The following is a 24518-nucleotide window of genomic DNA, read 5'->3' on the forward strand; positions in this document are numbered from 1 at the left end:
CACTGCAGCGCAAGAAACAACGCATGTGACGCCGTTCTCAGTCGTCTATGGCAGAACGCCCTCCATCCCTCTCGACGCGCAGTTGGGCCTTCCCCATCCTACTGCGTCGCCAACTGAATCTGCTCAACGACTTCATTCCGCCCGCCTCGACGCCCAGCGCAACCTCCTCACGGCTCACGCGCGTGTGCAAGCGGCCAACGCGGCAGCACCACCACATCCCCCCTTCCGGCCCGGTGACTTGGTCCTCGTTCGCCGCACCATCCGTGCGACTGGCCGTGCCGCAAAGCTCTTGCCCCGATACCGCGGCCCTTACCGTGTCGTTGCCCGACTCGGCCCCGTGACATACCGCCTCGAAGACCTGCCAGAGCATCGACCATGCGGTGTGCACCACATTTTCCCAGAGCATGTTTCAAACATGAAGCGATATGTCTACGGCGCCTGCGGTGACTCCGACTTAGCTACCGGGTCCTCATCAGTGCCGTCGTCGCCTGCTGGCTCCATGCCTTCCCCACGCAATGCAGTCCCATAAACGGATCGCCGTTCAATATGCATAAAACTCCCTGAAGTTAGCCTAACCGGTGTGGGACCTTCTTCGGCGACTGCAGACACCTTCGCCCAGCTCACACACTTCGAATTCAACGAAGAGTGTGACCGTTTCCTATCTGCGAGCCCACATTGCATCGCTCCAGGAAACCCTGCATCAAAGCACGGCCTGACTTCTCCGCCCCCCCCCCCCCCCCCCCCCGGTGGAAAGGTGATACGGGAATAAAAGAAGAGGCGGAGAGCGAGCGCGAGCGGCGAGCGCGCGGCTCTAGCACGAGGGGGATAGAACGAGAAAGCTTGGCCGCCGCCGGTCGTGTTTCGCCGGCTCTCCTCCGTACTGCTGCTATATTTCTCTGGGCGGGCCCGTGGCCACCCCGTGGCATCCCACACCGTAACAATATCATAATTCTTCCTGCCTTAACTGTTCTATTTCTTCCCATTTCAGTCTATTCCAGCCACCTTGCATGTTAATGAAACATATCTGAATTAACTTGGCCCTGGCGCTTGTGTCTATTTCTTCTCCTATGGTTCCATCGTGTTTTTGATCTTGGTTATTCCTTCTCTACAGTGGTTCCCTCACAGCTCTGGGTCCCCCCAAAAAAGCTGTTGCCTGGCGACCTATCCTACTACCCACCTTCTTGCCAGTGGCACCACCGTAGTGAATACCATCCTGTGCAAAAGGGTGGAGGCTGACCTCGTACACTTCCCTGTTAACTTCCATTACCCCGTATCCTAGTCGTCGACTCATTAACTTAATTACACGGTTAGCTTCAACGACCCTCCTTTCCGTTTCGCTAGCCTGCCTCTGGACCTCTGGGATTGTGCATATGGTCACATGCATACTCTCAGAGGCCGCTCTAAGCCTGCGCATCCCCACTTCTAGCTGCTTCTCAAGATTCTGGCTCCTCCCCTTCAGCACATCGTTGAGACCAGCATGGATAACGACAAGGTGTTCGACATCCATGTTGCCCCCTACCACTTCCTGGCCTTTGGCCACTGCATCTACCATGCACTTCCCTGACTGGGCCTCCACCTGCACCCGCCTGTCCGCCTTCACTGTCGTCAAAACGCCTCTCTCAACCCTCGCTACGTTCGAGTCACTGACTACTAGAACCCTCCTGTGCTCTAACCGTTCACTTCCTAACTGCGACTGTTGTCCTCCTGATCGCACTAGCGTCGATCCCACTGCCGTACGCTACTGTTACGAGTCTCCGTGCCCGTTTTTACCTCTCTGTCTTCCCCACTCAAAGCCTGGTGCACTACAGCCTGCTGCGCTACAGCACAGGATGGGTGGATGGATGGGTAAAGCTGAACCCTTTAAATCGGGCAGTGGCTCGAGCCACCTAGCCAATGACCTATGAAATTTTACTCTTGTCTTGATTTTAGCCACCAATCAGATAACCTTCGTTTGGTTACTTCTACCCGCTTAAAATCTACTTTCTTTTCACTGTCCCTAAACCTTAATGCCTTGGATAAATGAGCCCCACTGCTTTCCACTGTGGGGTGGAGCCCTTTACAGAAAAGTATCAAGTGTTCAGCCGTTTCCTCCTCTCCGCACGCAACGCACAACGTGTCGTATCTCGTGGTACCTGACTCTATATGTCTTTGTCCGCAAAACTCCCATCCTGGCCTCAAACGACAAAGAGCTTCCCGTACAATTATCATGGTTATTTTCTTTGGAAATTTCCTGCTTAACGATCCTGTATGTTCCCAGTGCCGATTTCGTCAGCATCCCTGTTTTCCACAGAGCTCTCTCTGTTTCTTTGACCTTTTTTCTTAAGCGATAATTGCTTATTTGCGCTAACCGATAATTACTGACCTGCCCCCTACTGCTGTCCAGGTTTTTGCTTGTTTGCTTTTTCCATTTCGTGTCAACATTCCTTATGCACAGGTATCTGAAAAGTTTCCTAGCCCACTGCTTTTCCTCCATTTTTCTCAGTCGCTCCTCAAATCCTACCGTACTGCTAGCTTCTATGCTCTCGAACGGCGCCCATCCCATATCACCCTGTACGCACTGATTTGGTGTATTGCCACGTGCTCCCAAAGCACATGGCAGGATGGATGGATGGATGGATGGATACGGCTGAACCCTTTACATCGGGCGGTGGCTCAAGCCACCTAGCCATGTCTTGTGAAATTTTACTCCTGTCTTGCTTTTAGCCACCAATCAGATAACCTTCGCTTGGTTACTTCTAACCTCTTAAAATCCACTTTCCCTTCACTATCCCTAAACCCCAATGCCTTGGGTAAGTCAGCCCCGCTGCCTTCCACTGTAGGGTGAAGCCCTTTACAGAAAAGTATCAAGTGTTCAGCTGTTTCCCCCTCCTCTCCGCATACAATGCACAAAGTGTCTGTCTCCTGGTACCTGACTCTATACGTCTTAGTCCGCAAAACTCCAGTCCTGGCCTCAAACAACAAAGAACTTCCCCTACAATTATCATAGATATTTTCTTTGACAATTTCCTGTTTAAAGGTCCGGTATGTTCCCAGTGCCGATTTCGTCAGCATCCCTGTTTTCCACAAAGCTCTCTCTGTTCCTTTAACCTTTTTCTTAACCGATAATTGCTGATTTGCCCCCTTACTGCTGTCCAGATATTTGCTTGTCAATTTTCTAGTTCGCTTTCTCCATTTCGTGTCAACATTCTTTATATACAGGTATCTGAAAACTTTCCTAGCCCACCGCTTTTCCTCCATCCTTCTCAATCGTTCCTGAAATGCTATCTTACTGCTAGCCTCTCTGCTCTCGAAAGACGCCCATCCCATATCACCCTGTACCCCCTGAATTGGTGTATTGCCATGTGCTCCCAAAGCTAACCTCCCTACTCCCCGTTGCCTAATTTCCAGCCTTGCTTGAACATCTGGCCTCATACACAGGACCGCATTCCCGAAGGTCAGGCTAGGGACCATCACCCCTTTCCAGATCCCTCTTACCACCTCATACCTATTGTAATTCCACACTGCCTTATTTTTCATGACAGCTGCATTCCTACTAGCTTTATTCATTACATATTTTTCATGCTCTGTCAGATACTCAACACTGTTATTTATCCACACCCCAAGATACTTGTACACATTCACTACTTTTAGCACGAACTCCTGTATTCTATGCTCGGCGCCCTCTTCATTAAATGTCATGACTGCAGATTTTTCCTTACTATACTTGAAGCCTAATCTATCTCCCTCTGTACTGCATATGTCTAACAACTTCTGCAGGTCTTCCTTGTTGTCAGCCATTATCACTATATCGTCCGCATATATTAGCCCCGGTAATGTCTGTTTAATCAATTCCCCTTGCTTGAAAAAAGATAGGTTGAAACCTAGTCCGCTTCCCTCTAGCTTGGCCTCCAAAGCTTGCAGGTACAACATGACCAACAAAGGGGACAGAGGACATCCTTGTCTAAGCCCCCGTTGTATCTCTACAGGCCCCGATACATTTTTTCCCATTTTATGAGCACTCTGTTACCTCTATATATATCTTTTAAAAGATTAATTACTCCATTTTCAACATCCAATGTGCCCAATATGTCCCACAAATGCTCCTGAGTAACGTTGTCATAGGCTCCCCTAATATCCAGAAATGCTAGCAATAAGGGCCTATGTTCCTTTTCCGCAATTTCTATACACTCTGTCAATGAAAATAGATTGTCCTCCAAACTCCTTTGTTTCCGGAACCCATTCTGTAGTTCCCCTAACACCCCCTCGTTCTCCACCCAGGCCTGCAGTCTATCCTTTATAATTTGCATCACCACCCTGTAAACCACAGATGTCACTCTTATGGGGCGATAGTTACTTACGTCTGCTTTGTCCCCTTTTCCCTTATATATCATGTTCATTCTACTTAATCGCCATTCATCGGGAACTTTCTCATCCACTATCATTTCGTTCACTACCTGTATTAATGTTTGCTTGGATTTTGGTCCTAACTTCTTTATCAACATAATCGGGATACCATCTGGTCCTGTTGATGTGCCACTAGGAACCTTCTTCTCTGCCCTTTCCCACTCTCCTTGCTCACGTGAAGCTATTGCTGTAACCGGTATATCCTCCTTCGATAAATTATGTACCACGTGCTTTGCTGAAAATTTTTCCGTCATCCTTGTTCCTATGTGTTTTATTGCTTCATCCCCTTCTAGTCGAATACCCTCATCTGTAACAATAAACCTTTGTTCTAGCCTAGTTTTATTACTCATTGCATTTAGATGTTTCCAGAATTTTTGGGCTGCTTTTCTATCCTTTTTATTTACTTTTGACATCCATTGGGCACCCTTTCTTCTAATTTTCTCATTATTCAAATAGGATGCGTCCCTTCTACACTTTATGAACATATCCCATTTTCTGTCTACTTCGGGTTTTGGTTCCCCCCTCTTCTTGGAATATCTGTGTTCTCTGGATGCTTCCTTGCGCTTTTCTATTGCCCTCTTGACCTCCTCATCCCACCAACTCTTGGGTTTGCATCTTTTCCCTTTTAGCTTTACTCGCACCTTAGCTAGTTCTAGCTCCAGTAATCGAGTTAATTTGGTATAAGTCCATTCTGTTTCACTATCCTCAAAAATTACTTTCTCGATTTGTTTGGCTGCTACTTCCAATTGCTTTTCTGAGTAAAAATTTCCCCCTGATTGTTTATCTTGATTCAGTCCTACATTGCTTTTTCTTCTGAAGCTCAACTTGATACGCTTGTGGTCACTACCTAGACTTCTGGAACCATCTTCATCTATGCTCATTACCCCTAATCTGTTATACATCCTCTGTGACATTAGTGCATAGTCTATCGTCGAGTGCAGACTCCCCGCCTCCCATGTTATGAGCCCTTCACACTTCTCGGTGCTGTTGCATACAACTAAATCATGCCTGTCACACATGTCCTGCAACATGCTTCCTGTCGAATCCGTGTACCCATCCAGGTCTTCTATGTGTGCATTCATGTCGCCTAATATAATTATCTCGCCCTGTCCTCCTAGCTCATCAATGTCGCTTGCAATACCTTCTAACATTTTCCTGTTTTCCTCTTTGGCATTAACCCCTGTCCACAGGTATACAAAGCCAAGGAGTGTTTGCTTGCCTGCCACTGTTCCTTTTAGCCATAAATGTTCCCTGCATCCCAGTCTAACTCTTTGAAAATTCATACATTTATGAATGAATGCCCCAATTCTACCTCCCTTTCTGCTGCCCTCTGTTCTATTGCAATATTCCCATGCGTAGTCTGGGTTACAGGGTGGTTGCTCCATGTCTCTAAGATGTGTTTCCGCTAAACCATATACCATTAATTCCTCCTGTCTTAACTGTTCTTCTATTTCCTCCCATTTCAGTCTACTCCTGCCACCTTGCATGTTAATGAAACCTATATCTGAATTAACTTGGCCCTGGCGCTTGCGTCTCTTTCTTCCCCTATGGTTCCGTTGTCCGTTTGATCTTAATTCTTCCTTCTCTACCCTGGTTCCTTCAGAGCTCTGGGTCCCCCCAAAAAAGCTGTTGCCTGGCGACCTATCCTACTACCTGTTGTGTGCCAAAAGCAGCGGCGTACCATGCGTGTGTTGGCAACTGTGGACACAAGCTGCATGGTGTGTATTGACGCTGTGTGTGTGTGTGGGTGCCGGCGGCATGGCTTCAATGTTGTGTGTCAGTATAGTACCATGTTCTTAGTTGTGCAATAAATGAAGTGCAGACACAACAAATGGCGACGAGGACCGGATCAAGAACGCTCCAAGAACGGCCTGAAGATCACCACATCAAGCGACAGTAACTGGCAGCCGCAAGAAGAGCATTGACAAACACGAAGTGTCAGGCCTAACTCTGCGAGCCCTACGCTGGGCGGGAGAACAATGGCAGCTCAAGCAGCGCTAATCGGTAAGCTCGACAGTTTCGATGACACTGTTGAAGACTGGTCGTCGTATATAGAAAGGGCGGACGAATACTTCGCGCTCAACAGCTTACCGGAAGAGAAGAAGGTAGCGGCTATAATTACAAGCAGGGGAGCGAAAACTTACGCTATCCTTCGCAAGCTGACCACGCCGAACAAACCCTCAGAGAAAACGTACGCAGACATTAAAAAGTACCTGGGAGACTACTTTTCACCTGTGCCTCTTGAAATGTCCGAGCGACATCGGTTCTACAAGAGACTTCAGAGAGAAGGCGAGTCTGCTAACGAATATATGGCAGAACTGCGGCGGCTTTCACAGAACTGCAACTTTGGGTCATTTTTGGACCAGGCACTGCGGGATAAATTTGTGTGCGGTCTTCGCTACGTGCAAGTCCAGCAGAGATTGCTAACCGCAAAAAAAGGTTACGCTAGAGCACGCCCTTGACGAAGCAGTAGCACATGAACTTGCCGTGAAGGACATCGCCGAATTCAAAAGCAGGGAAGAAGTGCCGGCTTCCGTGGCTCATGTCGAGAAGGAAGCACGACGATGTTACAGGTGTGACTGCAAGGGGCATCCACCGTCGAAATGCAAGTTTCTCACAAGTGTTTGCCACAAGTGCAATAAAGTTGGCCACATTAGTACCGCGTGTAAAAGCAAGTCAAGCGACGCCAATAGAGCACCACGCCGGTCAAGCCTTACTTACAAGAATAGGCAGGCTTCAAAAAGTCAAGTGCATGCCATTGAACAAGACAGTGATGCATTTAAACTTCTGGCACATGTCGACGATGGGAACAAAAGCAGTCCGATCTGGCTGAAGCCACAGATCGAAGGGCACACATTGGAAATGGAGATGGACACTGGATCCAAGTATTCTCTTGTGCCAAGAACCACGTACGAAGCGCCTCTCTCTCATCTGCCTCTGGAGGGAACTTCAGTACGGTTCAAGACGCTGACTGGTCAAGCCTTCAGACCTAACGGTGTGGCAACAGCCAATGTCACGTTTGGGAAGTCAACGCAACGCGTGCAGTTCTTTGTAGTCGACACTCCAGGACCTCCGCTCTTTGGAAGAGACTGGATTAATCGTTTCAACCTTCTCGAGCTGAGCAGTGTATTGAGGATCGACAACCAACTGGGGCCACGTGCAGATCAACTGAACAAGATCCTCGCAGAACACAGGGACGTCTTCGATGATAGCATTGGAAAACTCAAGCACATCAAACTGAAACTGCGTCTTCAAAGTGGTGTGCAACCGAAGTTCTGCAGGCCACGACAGGTGCCCTATGCCTTGAAGGAGAAAGTGAACACTGAGCTTGAACGGTTGGAAGCAGTCGGCATCCTGACAAAAGTGAATCACAGTGATTGGGCCACGCCCATAGTGCCTGTAGTGAAAGCAAATGGAACTGTCCGCATATGTGGAGACTTCAAAACCACAATCAACCCTCACTTGGTGGTGGACCAGTATCCCTTACCCCGCATTGAGGACATCTTTGCAAAGTTAGCAGGAGGACAGAAGTTTTCAAAGATAGATCTGAGACAAGCCTACCTACAAATGGAAGTAGACGATGAGTCCAAGCCGCTCTTGACCATCAACACAGAAAAAGGGCTGTATCAGTACAACAGAATGATTTTTGGCATCTCTTCTGCGCCAGCTGTGTGGCAGAGAACAATAGATCAAATCCTGCAGGGAATCCCAATGTGCCATGCTACTCAAGATGACATTCTTGTCACTGGTGAGTCAGAAGATTCTCATCTCAAGAACCTAGAGCTAGTGCTCAGAAGACTGCAAGAGTATGGGCTCAGAGCTAACCTCCAGAAATGTTCGTTCTTTGAAGACTCCGTAACATACTGTGGTTACAAGCTCGATGGAACCGGGTTACACAAGACAGAGGACAAGATCAAGGCAGTGATACGTGCCCCTACACCCAAGTCCACGTCTGAGTTGAGGTCATTCCTTGGCCTTGTGAACTATTACGGGAAGTTTATTCCAGACAGTGCTAATCTTCTCAGACCACTGCACGCACTTCTGGAGAAATCATCACCATGGAAGTGGACAAAAGAATGTGAGGTGGCATTTCAGCAAGCAAAGAAGATTATAGCCTCAGAAACTGTCCTTGTGTACTACAACCCGAACCTGGAAGTACGTCTAGCATGTGATGCTGGCCCCCACGGACTCGGAGCAGTCCTTTCGCACAAAATGCCTAATGGGAGTGAAAGACCCATCGCATTTGCATCTCGAACCTTGAAGGCTTCGGAAAAGCAGTACTCTCAGATAGATAAAGAAGCACTAGCCATTGTCTGGGGTATACAAAAGTTCTATGCATACCTGTATGGAAGACACTTCAAGCTGATCACAGATCATCAGCCTCTGACACGTATCTTTGGCCCAACCAGCAGTGTTCCTGCGATGCAAGCTGCACGCATTCAACGTTATGCCTTGTTTCTAGCTGGGCTCGACTACGAGATACAGTACCGCAAGTCATCGGATAATGCCAATGCAGATACATTGTCACGCCTTCCTCTTCCGGACAGTCCTGAAGATAAACCAGATGAAGCTGAACTTTTCTACCTGAACCAAATGGAGCAACTACCTGTAACAGCTCATCAAGTCAGACAAGCCACAGAGCGTGACCGTCTGCTATCGAGAGTCCGCTACCATGTTTTGAACGGGTGGGACTCGTGCAAACAAGACAACGAAATCCTTCCATTCTACAGGCGTAGAGATGAACTCTCTTTACACCACGGCATCATTGTTTGGGGCATAAGAACTGTCATTCCAGCTGTATTGCGAGAAACAGTCCTCAACGACCTGCACTCTGGACATCAAGGCACTGTGAAAATGAAAGCGCTTGCACGTTCGTTTGTGTGGTGGCCATCTGTTGACACCGATATCGAAGCCATCACTAAGAAATGTGCAGGGTGCTCCAGCGAGAGCAACATGCCACCAAAAGTCTCTCTGCACCCGTGGGAAGTGCCGAGTGGACCATGGCGCCGAGTTCATTTAGACTTTGCAGGGCCATTCCTGGGCAAAATGTTTCTTATCGCTGTTGACTCATTCTCAAAATGGCCTGAAATACATGTGATGAGTTCAACTACGGCAGAGTGCACCGTGGATGCACTGCGCGTTATGTTTGCATCTCACGGCATTCCAGAACGCATTGTCACGGACAATGGTCCTCAATTCACATCGGAAGAGCTTCGGACCTTTCTCATGCAGAATGGTGTGCGACACACATTTAGCGCGCCATATCACCCGGCGACGAACGGTCTCGCTGAAAGGTTCGTGCAGTCCTTCAAGCACAGTATGAAGGCCATGAAAGGAGAGGGATCCATCATCAAGAAGTTGACAAACTTCCTTTTGGCATACCGTACAACACCCCACTGTGCTACTGGTGAGACACCAGCAAACCTTTATCTCGGGCGCGAGCTACGCACTCGACTGGCACTATTACACCCAAAACCCGGTGGATGTACGTATGAGAAACGAGGGTCATCTCAACCAAGTAAGCCTCAGCGCTCCTTTTCTGAGGGGGAAGAAGTTTCTGTGCGCTCCTATAGGGGTACAAGTAAATGGGTGCCCGGAACAATCGCAACCAGAACAGGGCCTCTATCATATGAAGTGGAAGTTGGAGGAACAACCTGGAAACGTCACACTGATCAACTGCGCAAGGGTTACACCGACGACAAACGCCATCTGGATTCGGAACCTGAATTCCTACCCAGTATGCAAACCTCCCCGGACAGCGAGACATCACCTGCTTGTGTTCCAGATGAAAACAAATCTGCATCACCTCGACGTGATCCATGTGTGAGTGCACCAGAAGACAAACTTAATACTCCTCGGGTAGCAGTTCCCGTGAGCCTCCCTGATCCTATCACAGGTCGCCCAGTGAGAGTACGTCGACCACCATCGAAACTGGACTTGTAAAAAAAATTACAAGGGAGGAAGTGTTGTGTGCCAAAAGCAGCGGCGTACCATGCGTGTGTTGGCAACTGTGGACACAAGCTGCATGGTGTGTATTGACGCTGTGTGTGTGTGTGGGTGCCGGCGGCATGGCTTCAATGTTGTGTGTCAGTATTGTACCATGTTCTTAGTTGTGCAATAAATGAAGTGCAGACACAACACTACCCACCTTCTTGCCAGTGGCACCACCGTAGTGGATGCCATCCTGTGCAAAAGGGTGGGGCCTAACCTCATACACTTCCCTGTTGACCTCCATCACCTCGTATCTTAGTCGTCGACTCAATAGCCTAATTACCCGATTAGTCTCCACGACCCTCCTTTCCGTTTCGCGAGCCTGCCTCTGGACCTCTGGGATTGTGCATATGGTCACATGCACACTCTCAGAGGCCTCTCTAAGCCTACGCATCCCCACCTCCAACTGCGTCTCAAGATTCTGGCTCCTCCCCTGCAGTACATCATTGAGACCAGCATGGATGACCACAAGGTGTTCGCCATCCATGCTGCCCACCACCACCTCCCGGGCTTTGGCCATTGCATCCACCATGCACTTTCCCGACTGAGCCTCCACCTGCACCCGCCTGTCTGCCTTCACTGCCGTCAGAACGCCTCCCTCAACCCTCGCTACATTCGAGTCCCTGACCACCAGAACTCTCCTGCGCCCCAAACGTTCACTTCCTAATTCCATCTGTTGGCCTCCGGATCGCTCTAGCTGACTCTCCTGCCGCTGTACGCTATTGTCGCGAATTTCCATGCCCGCTTTAACCTTTTTCATTTCGTTCTCATTTTTCTCACTCAATGCTCGCTGCACTACAGCACTGTACGATCGACGAGCCTCGTCCCCCACCTGACCCTTCTCCGAACTGGGGTGCCCAGCCGGCCGCGACCTGAGCGCTTCAACCTGTTTTTCTAGCTGGGTCCGCTTTTCCCGCTCTTCTTTAATCTCGCCCACCATTCGCTTCAACAGGGCGGCATTATTCTCCTCCTTTTTAATCAAATCGGCGACCTGAGCTTCCAGCTTAATCCGTGCCTCTCGTTCGACCTGCCGGTCCGCATTAAGTGCATTAAACCCAGCTTCCCATTCCCCTTTTAACGCATGAACGGCGTCCCCAAACCGCTTGCACATCTTACACACGAAGCTAGCCTCATCCGCCTCGGCTAAGCTCCCGAACCCTGTCTCATCTAAGTAACACCAACGGTCGCACTCCTGGCACTGTACTAACTCCCCGTCCTTGTCCTCCTTAACTTTCCTAGCTTGTCGACCCATCGTCCGGCCGACTACGCCTTGTGAAAGCCCGCCAAAATTCCTATGCGTAAAAACCCGCCAAGAATATTACACAAAACTTCGGCACTACGCAGCGTAAAAGCCCGCCAAAATTACTACACAAAAAACCTTCGGCACTACACAACGTAAAAGCCCACCAAAATTCCTACACAAAAACCTTCGGCACTACGCAACGTAAACCAAAAACTTTCAGCAATATGCAAGGTAAAATCCTTCCAAAATTTCTACGCAAAAACCTTCGGTACACACACTTCCGCTAGCCTTTCTACCCTTAACTCGGTTTAAAACTACTGCCCGAAAGCATGTACAAGCGCAAACACCAAAAGGCACTTAGCTTCAGACGTAGTCGCTGGAGCTCCGAAAAAAAGCGTCCGCCTCCGACGGTGTCACGAGCCAGTCGCTACGTATAAATACATGAGCCACAAACAGTTGATAGTTAGCGCTCGTGTCGTTCCGTGTCTCTCCTTTGTGTCCTGTTTTGTTACGCGCTGCTCTATTTTCATGGATCACCAACTCGCCCAACAAGCAACACTTCTGGAATTCATTTCTAGTTCATCGGGCTCTTCTTTATGTTCTCTTCAACCAAATGCTCTTGCTGCTCTGGCTGCCAATGCAACCTGCCAGGCTCGCACACTTTCCTTCTGTTTACGTGCGAAGTTCCTGCCGCCGGCAGTTCGGTTGATCTTCGGAGCCATTAGGCCCTCGGTTGGGCATGCGACCAGGGTCCTCAAGATACTGAGGTCCGAATGGCGAAGGCAAGCTCGGCTATTCAGGGAATACCTGTTCGTCCAAGTTACCAGGACCGCACCTCCTTCAAAGGCCGCACTAATCTGGCTGGAATTCCGCCGAGCGCTTGACCAATCGACCGAGGGACTTTGGAAGGTTTTGCTGTCTCGCCTCCGTGTACTTCAACCCACCAAGAAGAAGGTGAGCGCCTACAACCCCGTCCACATTGAAGGCCGCTCTCATATTCCCGAGGACGTACTACGTACCCTCCAGCTTGGGCCAAAGTGTGCGGTTGAACCTAGGAAAAACGCCCCGGAGTTGCTGGGAATGGTCCGACGAGTTACAAGCCTGGCGCCGGAATGTGAGAAGAGCAGCTGCGTATCCCAAGGCGTTGACGTTCTCGAACGTTCAGTGCGACCAAAGCAGACCGTGCCGTTAAAACGAGTGTCAGATTTTCTTTGTGACAATCGTCTCTGTGCCCTGACAGCTGATAAGGAGGGGGGTTTCGCCATCTTACCTCATGACCTGTTTCGGAAGAAAGCTTCAGAAGCTATAGAATGCAATTTCGTTAAGAAGGACCAAAAATGTTTAAAGAAAGCTAAGGCGGAAGCAAAGAAGTTATGCAAACGGTTAGGTTTACAGAGCCTTGTCAAGCAAATTCAGGACAGCCATAAACCTTCCTTAGACATGCTCTTTTCTGCTAAAACGCACAAAGAACAGTGCCCACTTCGCGTAATAATCTCGGAAAAAGGGGCATGGCAGAAATGTGTAGCTAGATTCCTGCAAAAGAACTTGGCGCTACTCGAAATTGATGACCCCTACCTTGTAAAAAATTCTAAACAGGTTGTCGACTATTTGTGCCAGAATAAAAACAAAAATGTATTGGCTTTTTCAATAGACATCAAAGATCTGTTTTACTCCTTACCACAAGACGAATTGCTGTTGTGTGTTGAACAGGCTATTGACGCGCTTGGAGCTGTTTCCTTTCAGAACAGTTCTGGAGTGAGTGTGAGTGGGTTTTTAGAATTGCTGGATGTATATCTGCGCTCAACAATGGCTACCTGGGACAAAGGTGTTTACCTGCAAAAGTGTGGTATTTGTATTGGTTCATGTATTGCGCCTGTTCTCAGCGACCTCCTTCTTGCAAAGCATGATAGGATCCTAGGGAAAAGCTTAAGTAGCTCCAAAGTTGTAAAAATTTTTAGATTTGTGGATGATTTTTTGATCATCATTGACAACTCTAAGGCAGATTTTTATACTGACGCTGCAAACGTGCTCGACTCCTTTAAAAAACAATTAAACCCATTAATTCTGACGCATGAGCTTCCTGACAAGAACTCTATCAATTTCTTAGATCTTAGACTTAACTTTCACACTAACCACATCTGTTGGGGTTATGAACCTCGTGCAAAAAAAGGCCTACTGCCAGCGGTATCGGCGCATTCGAAACTGGTAAAGAGAGGCATTATCAAGTATTGCCTGACAAATGCGCTCAAAAGCTCATGTGAGCACATGATGCAAGAATGCTTAGCATCACAGATTAGACGACTGTCTGATTCTGGGTATCCTGGGCCACTAATTGTTTCTGTGGCTGAAGGCCTGCTGCAAAAAATGAAAGAAGCACGATTGTTCAACAAGCAGGCAGGTACCAATGAACAGCAGGATCGCAAGAAAATAGCTGTCATCCCTTACATTCATCATACATCCCACAACCTAAAGAAACTAGGAAAACGAGCAGGCGTTGAAGTTGTATTTTCAGCACCCGTAAAACTGTTAATGCTTTGCAAAAAGACCAATCCGTGTGGTATCCAGGAGAAAAAAAGATGTGTAATAGACCATCAGAAACGATTTGTCACTTGTGAGGAAAGTGTTGTCTATCGCGTACCGTTGTCTTGTGGCCATGAGTATATTGGGCAAACAGGGAGATGTGTGAATAGCAGGCTAAAAGAACATGACTACAATGTTAATGAAAGCAAATCGGGCCACCTCAGCCAACACTGTCGTCACTGCAAGGTCGAGGCTGAGAAACGGGACCTTCCAAATTCGTGCATGCCACTTTTTAAGAAGAGCCAAATCATAACCCGCCACAATGATAAGATTGTTCGAGAGATTATTGAGGCCCGTAGTATTTTGCGTGCAGGTAACAAGTGTGTGAGCGTGGCATCAGTGGCATTGTCAGCTAAAGAGCTCTCCTATCTAGAACGATGGAAACCAGCGAAAGGCTAACTCATCAATCTTTTTTGTTTTTCGTTTCGAGTTGTGGCTCATGTATTTATACGCAGCGACAGCAAGAAATAAACAGTTGATAGTTAGCGCTCGTGTCGTTCCGTGTCGCTCCTTTGTGTCCTGTTTTGTTACGCGCTGCTCTATTTTCATGGAGCAAAAGATAGAAGATAGAGAAGCCTGGGAGACCTTGCTGCGGAGCGAGGACCCCGCTAAGCAGCGACAAGCCATCCGCCTGGCGGCTGAGGCCGTGAAGCGACAATGTGTCTTCACCAGACCTTAGTTTGCGAGGCTCCTAAGTAGGGCTCCCTTAGGCCTGCGTGCCGGGGGGTCCAAAAAGGAGTTTCATTTCGGTGGAAATGATGATGATGATGACGCGGCATCGCTGCTGATGTCAATAATAGCCGCACGTAAGGTCCCTTGATTACCTTTAGCCGCACGTGGTCGCACAGTTTGCATCGCGGTCACCGCTTAGCCTGTATCGATCGCTACCCCGGCTTTCCGTCCTACGGGACGCTCATTTTTCGAATATCGCCTTGTGGATAACACTGTCGTCCTCGTCGGAGCTGCTGCTGGAATCGCTGTTGTCATGCGACCGCAACACAGACCGCGTTCCTAGCGTACATGCTTATCCAGCGTTTCTTTAACATTTTGACTCACACAGCGCGGCACCCGCAAAACACAACGCAGCAAGCGTGACTGCGTCAAGAGCCCACACTTAATTCTGCCTACGAGCAGGGGACGCCGAGGCCTCGCACTGCTTTCGCGAAATGGCGGAAGTGGCTCTGTCACGTGGACTCATCTCGGAGCCGCTCCGACTTTTTTCTCGGAGCGCCTCAGAGCGCTCTGAGCTGGAGGCGAGCGCTCAGAAAGAACCAGCCGAATGTAGTCAGAGCGGCCGGTTTCGACCAGCCGAATGTGCGGTCGCCTCTCAGAGCGCTCTAGAGCGATCTAAAGCGACCAGTCGAAGACACCATAAATATTGTCGACACTGGCAGCTCGGCCTATGGAGATGCGGCGCGGTGACACACTACCCAATATTCTATTTCACTGTAGCGTTGTGGTGGTCAAAGGATGGCACCACCCTGAAGGGCGGCGCTGGCATCGAGGCACTCTAGTTTGCGTGTGTAGACAGCGCCCGTGTCGTCTTCTTTTTCCTAGGCCCGTTGTCAGTTTTGTGCTGGTCTACAATATGAACTACTTCCAAGTTGCCCAACACAACGTACTGTATATTTCTAGTTCTATGGGCTCCATTTCTTGTTTATCTTTCAACCTAAATAACCCAGCAGTTTTGGCCGCTCTCATTGCTGTTTGCGTGTGTGGACAGTGCTTGTGTCGTGTCTTCTCTTTCACTGATCTGCACTAGGTGGCTGTATGCCGCATTCCCGCTTTCTGAAGTGGGCGCAAGTGAAGCCACCGGAAGTTGGGCGGCATGTCCGGAAGTCAGCTTTTAGCAGTGCACGAAATCGGACCTCAGCACGGTTTTTCAGTATTAGTTTTCGTTTTCTACTTAGCGTTTTGTCTTGTCGACGTTCTTGTCTTTTTTCATGACAATGCCTACCTGTTGCGCCGTCAACTGCATGAGGAGAGCAGCAAAGTCTTCGGGAAAGACGTTTCAAAAATAAGGGTCCATTGCATCGCTATGGGACGACACTAGCAGACGACAGAACGTCGCTACACACAGTACGTACGGAGCCTCGTCTACTCAGCTCTGTGTCGTCCCGTTGCGCTAGCGTCGTCAACTCTGCTCTTTGTTGTGATGAAGGTTGTCACGCTCTAAGCCCAAGTTATACCATCAATGGGGTATAAATTTAAGAAAGAATAGATGGAAACCTTCATTAGGCAGCCGACTTTGCAGTGACCATTTTACCGAATTACGTTCAGACCGAACCAGAGCGAGGGCGAGGCCACAATCTGGTGAGGTGCCGTCGGTGTTCTGGTGGTTCACATTAGCGCGTCCGAAAGGTATGTTGGTACTGCTTTTTCGACGGAGTGTATCAAGTACTGTTTCGTACTGTAGCAAATTATGCCTGAATGGACTTTTATTCGTGATGCTTGGTGCAGTGGACTTCCAACAGCGCTTGTCACATGCGCTGCTGCATTCGTCTTTCTCGTCAGTCGTTTCTCTCGTGCTGTGTAGATGAAACGTGGCTGTGCTATAGAGTTAGAATAAAATCACGTATGGAAGGTAAATGGCACAATAAAGCGATAAACATCACCTGTCATCCATGAGAAGAGACATCGTCCGCCACCAACCCGAAAGTGAAAGAGCGGCAGCTGTATAACGAGTAGCTCTTCGAGTGTCAGGATTTCCGTGCCATTGCCTTTTATTTGCTACACGAAAATTTGTTTTAGAGATGACCTAGGCTCATCGTCATTCCACAACTTGTCCTAATTACGCTCGGAAGACAAGAAATAGGTCAGAAAATAGTGTTTAATGCACGTATACCCCTTTGCCGCGGCATGGTGCGACATGCATGCCTGTTCACTTCGGTTCCTCTGAAATTACAGTGTTCCACGAACAATGCTCACATTTATCACGTTCAGCTTGCTTATTCCTTTGATATTATACTGTAGACGTTACACGAAAACAACGCGAAAAACTGAGGACGGATGGGTGAAAGAGGCGACTTTTTGCATTGAAATACACAGCAGACACCGAACTTCCGGGACGTGCCATCCAACTTTCGGTTGCTTCACTAGACACCGTAGCTTCACTTGTGCTAGAGTCCCTAGAAATACTTGCTAGTCTGCCGTTCGTGCGGAGCTCTTTACGGAACCGGTTGGCCGCGCCTCGGATGAATGCGCAGGGGGCGCTGCACACATTCGGAACGTCGTGCCTGCAGGGGCGGTCGTGCCGTGGCTGCGGAAGCGATGCGCGCTGCTTCTTGGTCGCGAGCCCATAATACTGGTGTTTTTTTTTTGCCAAATCCATGAACGCTGACTGGCGTGTGTGTGTTCATAAGGACTTGTCATCGCGTCATGTCTAGACAACGTGACAAGCGCCACATCTTGCCAGCTCAATGCTCCATGCATTGAGCATTTGTAGGCAAATGGTACCTGAGGGTCGGGTGCACGCTCAAACCGATACGAGAAGCTAGGAAAATTGACAGCCAGAGTGTTTCGCTTAAAGCCATGCCGAAGATCACCAGCATGCACCCGAATCAAAATTCTTTTGAGAAAATGGAAGTTGCTCCAGCATTCCAGCTATTTGGTGATGATATGATTACAGATCTTTTTATTTATCGCACCCAGTTAGGACGCTCTTATGACTTCGTGGAAGGCACTGAATCTTTTGTAAAAAGAATGAATAAGCTTATTAGTATAATGACTGCGCATGTGCCAAAAGCAGCATTATACCCGCAGCCACCAAAATTTTTTTAAACGTGTACCCTGAACACTTCACAAAGTGGGAAATTCATGCAAAGGCCACAATGCAAAATTTGATAATGCTGGCTTACTGTATCCGTCTGACCCCTTGAAGAACATTATTATCACCGTCTTGAAGACAACTTCACCACTTATTTTAGTCTGAATAAGTTGCGCTAGAAGAGCATTGTTGACTTCGCTGATATTTTAACACATGTACATTTTCCACCTCTTGCCTGCGTGAAACATAGACGTGAAATTGTAGATGGCATAATCAATTTCTATATTCTGCTTTGCCTGCACTTCTACATATGAAGTAAATCAATGTTGAGAGGGCTGCCAAGAAAGAGCAGTCGAAGCTGTTAAAGATGAGTAGATGCCAGTATGTGGTGCAAACAAAAATGTGAGCAGCCTGAGTGCAAAGTGATGGAAATAAATGTGTTTAACAATGGTTTTGTTTTGTGCTATACATTATATACTGATCCTTGGGTATCTTTTTCCCTGACATTACATGTGACCTAACATAGCATGGGCTAATAATGCCATTTTACGAAGCACGGGATTCGAAGAACTACTTACAATGCATGCTTGTGTTCATTACTTCTGTAACTCGGTTGCCTAAGCACTATAAGGAATGCGTTCCTGCAGTTTGCCTAAAGCACATGATTTACAGGACTCAGGTTCTCATCTTACATGTTTTAATTGTGTGTGCATCTAGAAGTTTCCAGTGTTCAGTCTTTCTAGCTTCAGAGTTCGTAGAAGTTGAGATCGGATCAATAGCATGAATGAAAATGCCGCTGTCAATAGCGCTCTGTTGCGTGCACACACGGTCATGTGGTTTAGAATCTTCGGTAATGTTCTTGATGCAAGGATATTTTTATTTAAATTCCTCAGAAGACGGTATATGATACGGCATGGCAGCAGTATTGAGAAAGGAGAGTAGGGTGTAAAAATAAGTGGGCTCGTTTCGCCTTTGACTCTGGAGTACACGCACAAAATTTGTTCGCAAGAAAAAAAAATAAATCGCTTGCGTCGCTACGCCGATGACTGAACTGCGCATTGAAAAACCGCGGCTAAGCCTAAATAAAAATATCAGTGCAATCGCATGCGTAAGTCACCTGAAAACGCGCAGGGAATTCGTTTCGCGGGGCAAAACGCGCGCGTCTACCGAAGACGCCGTGGCTGGCATGGCACACCGGTTGCTCGCAGCGCCACCGCGGCGGTCATTCATCAGCAGCCGCAGCCGGCGGACGGCAGACTAGCAAGTATTTCTAGGGACCCTACTTGCGCCCACTTCAGAAAGCGGGCATGCGGCATCCAGCCACCTAGTGGAGATCAGTGGTGTATTTCGCATGGTAATCATGCGAGCATCGACTGCATTATGCGTTTTCTAGCCAGGTGACCCGGTTGAGCGGCTCTGGCTACCCGTGTTCACTCTTGTTATCGGTGGCCGAGAACATGCTCAAAGAAAGCAGGGAAGTAGTGCCGGACACCGATGGGACTGACACAAATTGGAAGAAAAATGTGGCGGTACTACCGTACATGCACACCGTCGCCCACCAGCTCAAAAAAAATAGGGAAAAGAGCAGGTGTGCATGTGGTGTTTCCCGCACCAGAGAAGCTGTCGAAACTGTGCAAGAGGGTAAATTCCACCATTACTGGCAGCGATTCCTGCACTGTTAGGCACAGGCCACCTTTTGTAGAGTGCGCAAAAAACGTAGTGTACTCTATACCTTTGCCCTGCGGCCGAGCCTACGTTGGCCAAACTGGCAGATGTCTAAACGAGAGGCTCATGGAACACAGCAATAGTGTCATCGGGGCATCCCGTCATCTAGGCATACACTGCCGTGATTGCCAACAGTGTAAGGAACGTGGTCCTTTTTTGGGAAAAACAACAGTTCTGCATAAGTACGTCAGCAAAACTGCCAGGGAGATAGCAGAGGCTGGTGAGATTGCAGAAAAAGGAGATTATTGTGTCAGCACCCCTTCGGTGTTGCTAGGTGATAAAGAACGTCGGGTCTTAGGAATTTCTAACTATGGTATCATGGTTTCTGTTCTTGTTTGCGTCCTGACTTTTAGGTTTTAGCTTTATGTTGTCTTCATTGTACCTGTGATGATGTGTTTCCTTTGCGGGTTGGCGCTGCTGCCAGTCTCACATGACTTTCCTTTTCGTTGCTGCGCATGCCCGCTGTATGCTATATGTAGTCGCTGCGCGCAGCAATAAACGTTGTTGAAGTCGGCGCTTTGTGGTGTCTCCCCTCAAGTCCGTGTTTGTCTTTGCGCTGTGAATGTAAGCCAGCTAAGGGGCGAGTAAACCGAAAAGGGAAAAGACGAAAACCCAAGAGTTGGTGGGATGAGGAGGTCAAGAGGGCGATAGAGAAACGTCAGGAAGCGTACAGGGAACACAGATATTCCAAGAAGAGGGGGGAACCAGAAGTTGAAGTAGACAGAAAATGGGATACCTTCATAAAGTGTAGAAGGGAAGCATCCTGCTTGAATAATGAGAAAATTAGAAGAAAGGGTGCCCAATAGATGTCAAAAGTAAATAAAAAGGAAAGAAAAGCAGCTCTAAAATTCCGGGAACATCTAAATGCAATGAGTAATAAGACTAGGCTAGAGCAAAGGTTTATTGTTGCAGATCAGGGTATTCGACTAGAAGGGGATGAAGCAATGAAACACGTAGGAACAAGGATGACAGAAAAATTTTCAGCAAAGCACGTGGTACATAATTTATCGAAGGAGGATATACCGGTTACAGCAATAGCTTCACTTGAGCAAAGAGAGTGGGAAAGGGCAGAGAAGAAGGTTCCTAGTGGCACGTCAGCAGGGCCAGATGGTATTCCGATTATGTGAATAATGAAGCTAGGACCGAAATCCAAGCAAATAATAATACAGGTAGTGAATAAAATGATAGTGGATGGCAAATCCCCAATGAATAACGATTAAGTAGAAAGAACATGATATATAAGAGAAAGGGGGAGAAAGCTGACGTAAGTAACTACCGTCCCATAACAGTGACATCTATGGTTTACAGGGTGGTGATGCAGATTATAAAGGACAGTTTGCAGGCTTGGGTGAAGAACGAGGGGGTGCTAAGGGAGCTACAAAATGGGTTCCGGAAACAAAGGAGGTTGGAGGACAATCTGTTTTCATTGACGCGCTGTATAGAGATTGCTGAAAAGGAACACAGGCCCTATGGCTAGCATTTCTAGATATTAGGGTAGCCTACGACGTTATTCAAGAGTATTTGTGGGACATACTGGGCACATTGGATGTGGAAGATGGAGTAATTATTCTTTTAAACGATATATATATATAAAGGTAACAGAGTGCTTATAAAATGGGAAATAAATATATCACGGCCTGTAGAGATACAGCGGGGGCTTAGGCAAGGATGTCCTCTGTCTCCCTTGTTCATGTTGTATCTGCAAGGGTTGGAGGCCAAGCTAGAAAGGGGCGGAGTAGGCTTCAACCTTTCTTTTTTCAAGCAAGGGGAATGGATTAAGCAGTCATTACTGGGACTAATATACGCGGATGATATAGTGCTATTGGCTGACAACATGGAAGACCTGCAGAAGTTGATAGACACATGTGGTACAGAGGAAGATAGATTAGGTTTCAAGTTTAGTAAGGAAAAATCTGCAGTCATGATATTTAATGATGAGGGCGGCGAGCATAGAATACACGAGTTCACGCTAGAGGTAGTGGATGAGTACAGTTATCTTGGGGTGTAGATAAATAACGGTGCGGTGTATCTGACAGAGCATGAAAATTATGTAATGAATAAAGCTAGTAGGAATGCAGCTGTCATGAAAAATAGGGCACTGTGGAATTACAACAGGTTTGAAGTGGAAAGAGGCACCTGGAAAGAGATGATGGTTCCTAGCCTCACTTTCGGTAATGTCCTGTGCATGAGTCCAGATGTTCAAGCAAGGTTAGAAATCAAGCAACGCGTTGTAGGGAGGCTAGCATTGGGAGCGCATGGCAATACACCAAATCAGGGGGTACAGGGTGATATGGGATGGCCGTCGTTCGAGAGCAGAGAAGCTAGCAGTAAGATAGCATTTGAGGAGCGATTAAGAAAAATGGGGGAAAAGCAGTGGGCTAGGAAAGTTGTTATGTACCTGTACTTAAGGAATGTTGACACGAAATGGAGAAAGCGAAGTAGAAAATTGACAAGCAAATATCTGGTAGCAGTAGGGGGAAAATCAGCAATTATCGGTTAAGAAACAGAGACAGCTCTGAGGAAAACAGGGTCTGATGAAATCGGCACTAGGGACATACAGGATCTTTAAGCAGGAAATTGCCAAAGAAAACATATATGATAATTGTAGTGGAAGCTCTTTGTTGTTTGAGGCCAGGACAGGAGTTTTGCGGACTAAGACATACAAAGTCAGGTACCACAAGATAGACACGTTGTGCATTGCGTGCGGAGTGAAGGAGAAAACGGCTGAACACTTGATACTTTTCTGTAAAGGGCTTCACCCTACAGTGTAAAGCAGTGGGGCTGATTTATGAAGGGAAAGTAGATTTTAAGCGGGTAGAAGTAGCCAAGCAAAGGCAATCTGATTGGTGGCTGAAATCAAGACAAGAGTAAAATTTCATAAGTCATGGCTAGGTGGCTTGAGCGACCGCCCGATTTAAAGGGTTCAGCCTTATCCATCCATCCACCCTGTAGTCGCCGTGGCACAAGTAGGTGTAGTAATGCACTTGGGAGTTTATTTATTTATTTATTTATTTATTTATACACAGTACCTAGAGCACCCTCATTGGGGCATTATTGTAGGGGGGGAAACATCATAAATAAGAACAAACATCTAGTACATAATAAATTAGGCAAATGATGCGGTCTACACAGAAAATACAATAAACCCATGCACACGGAAGCAAAAACAAACAAACAAACAAACAAACAAAATAAAAAACATTGTAGAAAGGCAAACATACCCTAAACACACACATACACACAAAAAAAGATACATTTTAAAATACAGCACTGCTTAAAACATAATACACTCGGACAAGAATTATTGCACTTATATTGACAGGTGGCTTTGCAAATCGGTCAGAAACGATGTAGGAGGAGCGGTAGCGACCCGCGAAGGGAGACAGTTCCAATCATGCACTGTTCGCGGGAAAAAACTATATTTGAATACGTTTATACGGCAATTGTACTCGCGCACCTTAAGTGGGTGGTCAGTGCGGGCGGAAATGTAGCTGGGTTCATTAATGTATTTCTCTTTTGGAATTCCAGTTTTATTATTAAGCACATTATAAAAGAAAGAGAGTCTCAAATATTTGCGCCTGTTTTCAAGTAACGGCCATCCCAACTTCTCGCGCAAACCAGAAGAACTTTTTTGGAAATTGTAATCGGCGGACACAAACCTAGCAGCCCGTTTCTGGACGCGCTCCAGCTCCTCAATATTCAGTTTTGTATGCGGGTCCCAAACCGCGCAAGCATACTGAAGTATCGGACGTACAGTAGACATGTATAATGTCTCCTTCAGCGTAAGGGGAGCGTCCTTAAAGTTACGTCTGAGAAAGTTTAATGTGCGGCTGGCTTTAGCAGATATGTAATTTACGTGTGTATTCTATGATAGGTCAGTAAAAAAAAAGACTCCCAAGTACTTATAAGTTGAAACTGCGGATAATTCAGAGCTACCAAGGAAATAGTCTGTTTGGAGGAATTGTTTCTTTTTTGTAAATCGGACCAGATTACATTTGGAGATGTTTAGCGCCATATTCCAGTTGTTGCACCAAGAGAATACAGAGTTGAGGTCATGCTGTAGTGAAATTGCATCTGCTTCAGAAGAAATATTGCGGTAGATACAACAGTCATCAGCATAAAGTCTGATTATACTTGAAATGTTACTAGTGAGGTCATTTATAAAAATGAGAAAAAGAAGAGGGCCCAAAACCGACCCCTGCGGAACACCTGAAGTTACACCTACACTTTCCGAGCTGACACCGTCGATAACCACGCACTGTCTCTTTTCCGCAAGATACGCCTCAATCCAGGATAAGAGTGAGGTAGGAATATTTAATTCTGAAAGCTTCTGTAACAATAGGTTGTGAGCAACTAAATCGAACGCTTTTCGAAAATCTAAAAATATACAACCTACCTGACCGGCGGAGTTTAAGGAAACCGAAATGTCATGTGTGAATTCCACGAGCTGTGTTTCACATGAGAAGCCGGACCTAAATCCATGTTGTGTCGAACAGAAAAAACTATTGTTTTGTTGATGGCTAATTAACTGAGTATAAATGACATGTTCCAGTGTTTTGCACGACACGCTCGTCAGCGATATGGGCCTATAGTTACATGTTTTAGTTTTATCACCACTCTTATGAATCGGAACGACATTGGCACTTCTCCAGTCAAGGGGCAAAGAAGAATTCTCTAACGATTTCTGAAATAATGCAACGAGATACGGGGCAACTGAAGCTGAACAATTTTTCAAAACGTAATTGGAATTGTTGTCAGGCCCTGGTGCTGATGTAACTTTAATTTTCTGTAATAAAAGCATGATCCCCCGTTCAGAAGTTTCTACGTCAT

At 47.2% G+C, this 24518-nt stretch overlaps 1 protein-coding gene across 1 annotated transcript in view; it reads right to left on the reverse strand.

The window, feature by feature from the left end:
• Positions 1-1105: 1105 nt before the first annotated feature.
• The window catches only part of LOC144133696 (uncharacterized), a 34972-nt gene continuing 11559 nt past the window's right edge, over positions 1106-24518 (reverse strand). The window contains exon 2 of the mRNA XM_077666842.1: positions 1106-1704. Coding sequence (XP_077522968.1) covers positions 1106-1704 — 599 coding nt within the window. The remainder of the gene's footprint in view (positions 1705-24518) is intronic.

This window comes from Amblyomma americanum, chromosome 5, assembly GCF_052857255.1.
Source record: "Amblyomma americanum isolate KBUSLIRL-KWMA chromosome 5, ASM5285725v1, whole genome shotgun sequence".
Lineage (NCBI taxonomy): Eukaryota > Metazoa > Arthropoda > Arachnida > Ixodida > Ixodidae > Amblyomma > Amblyomma americanum.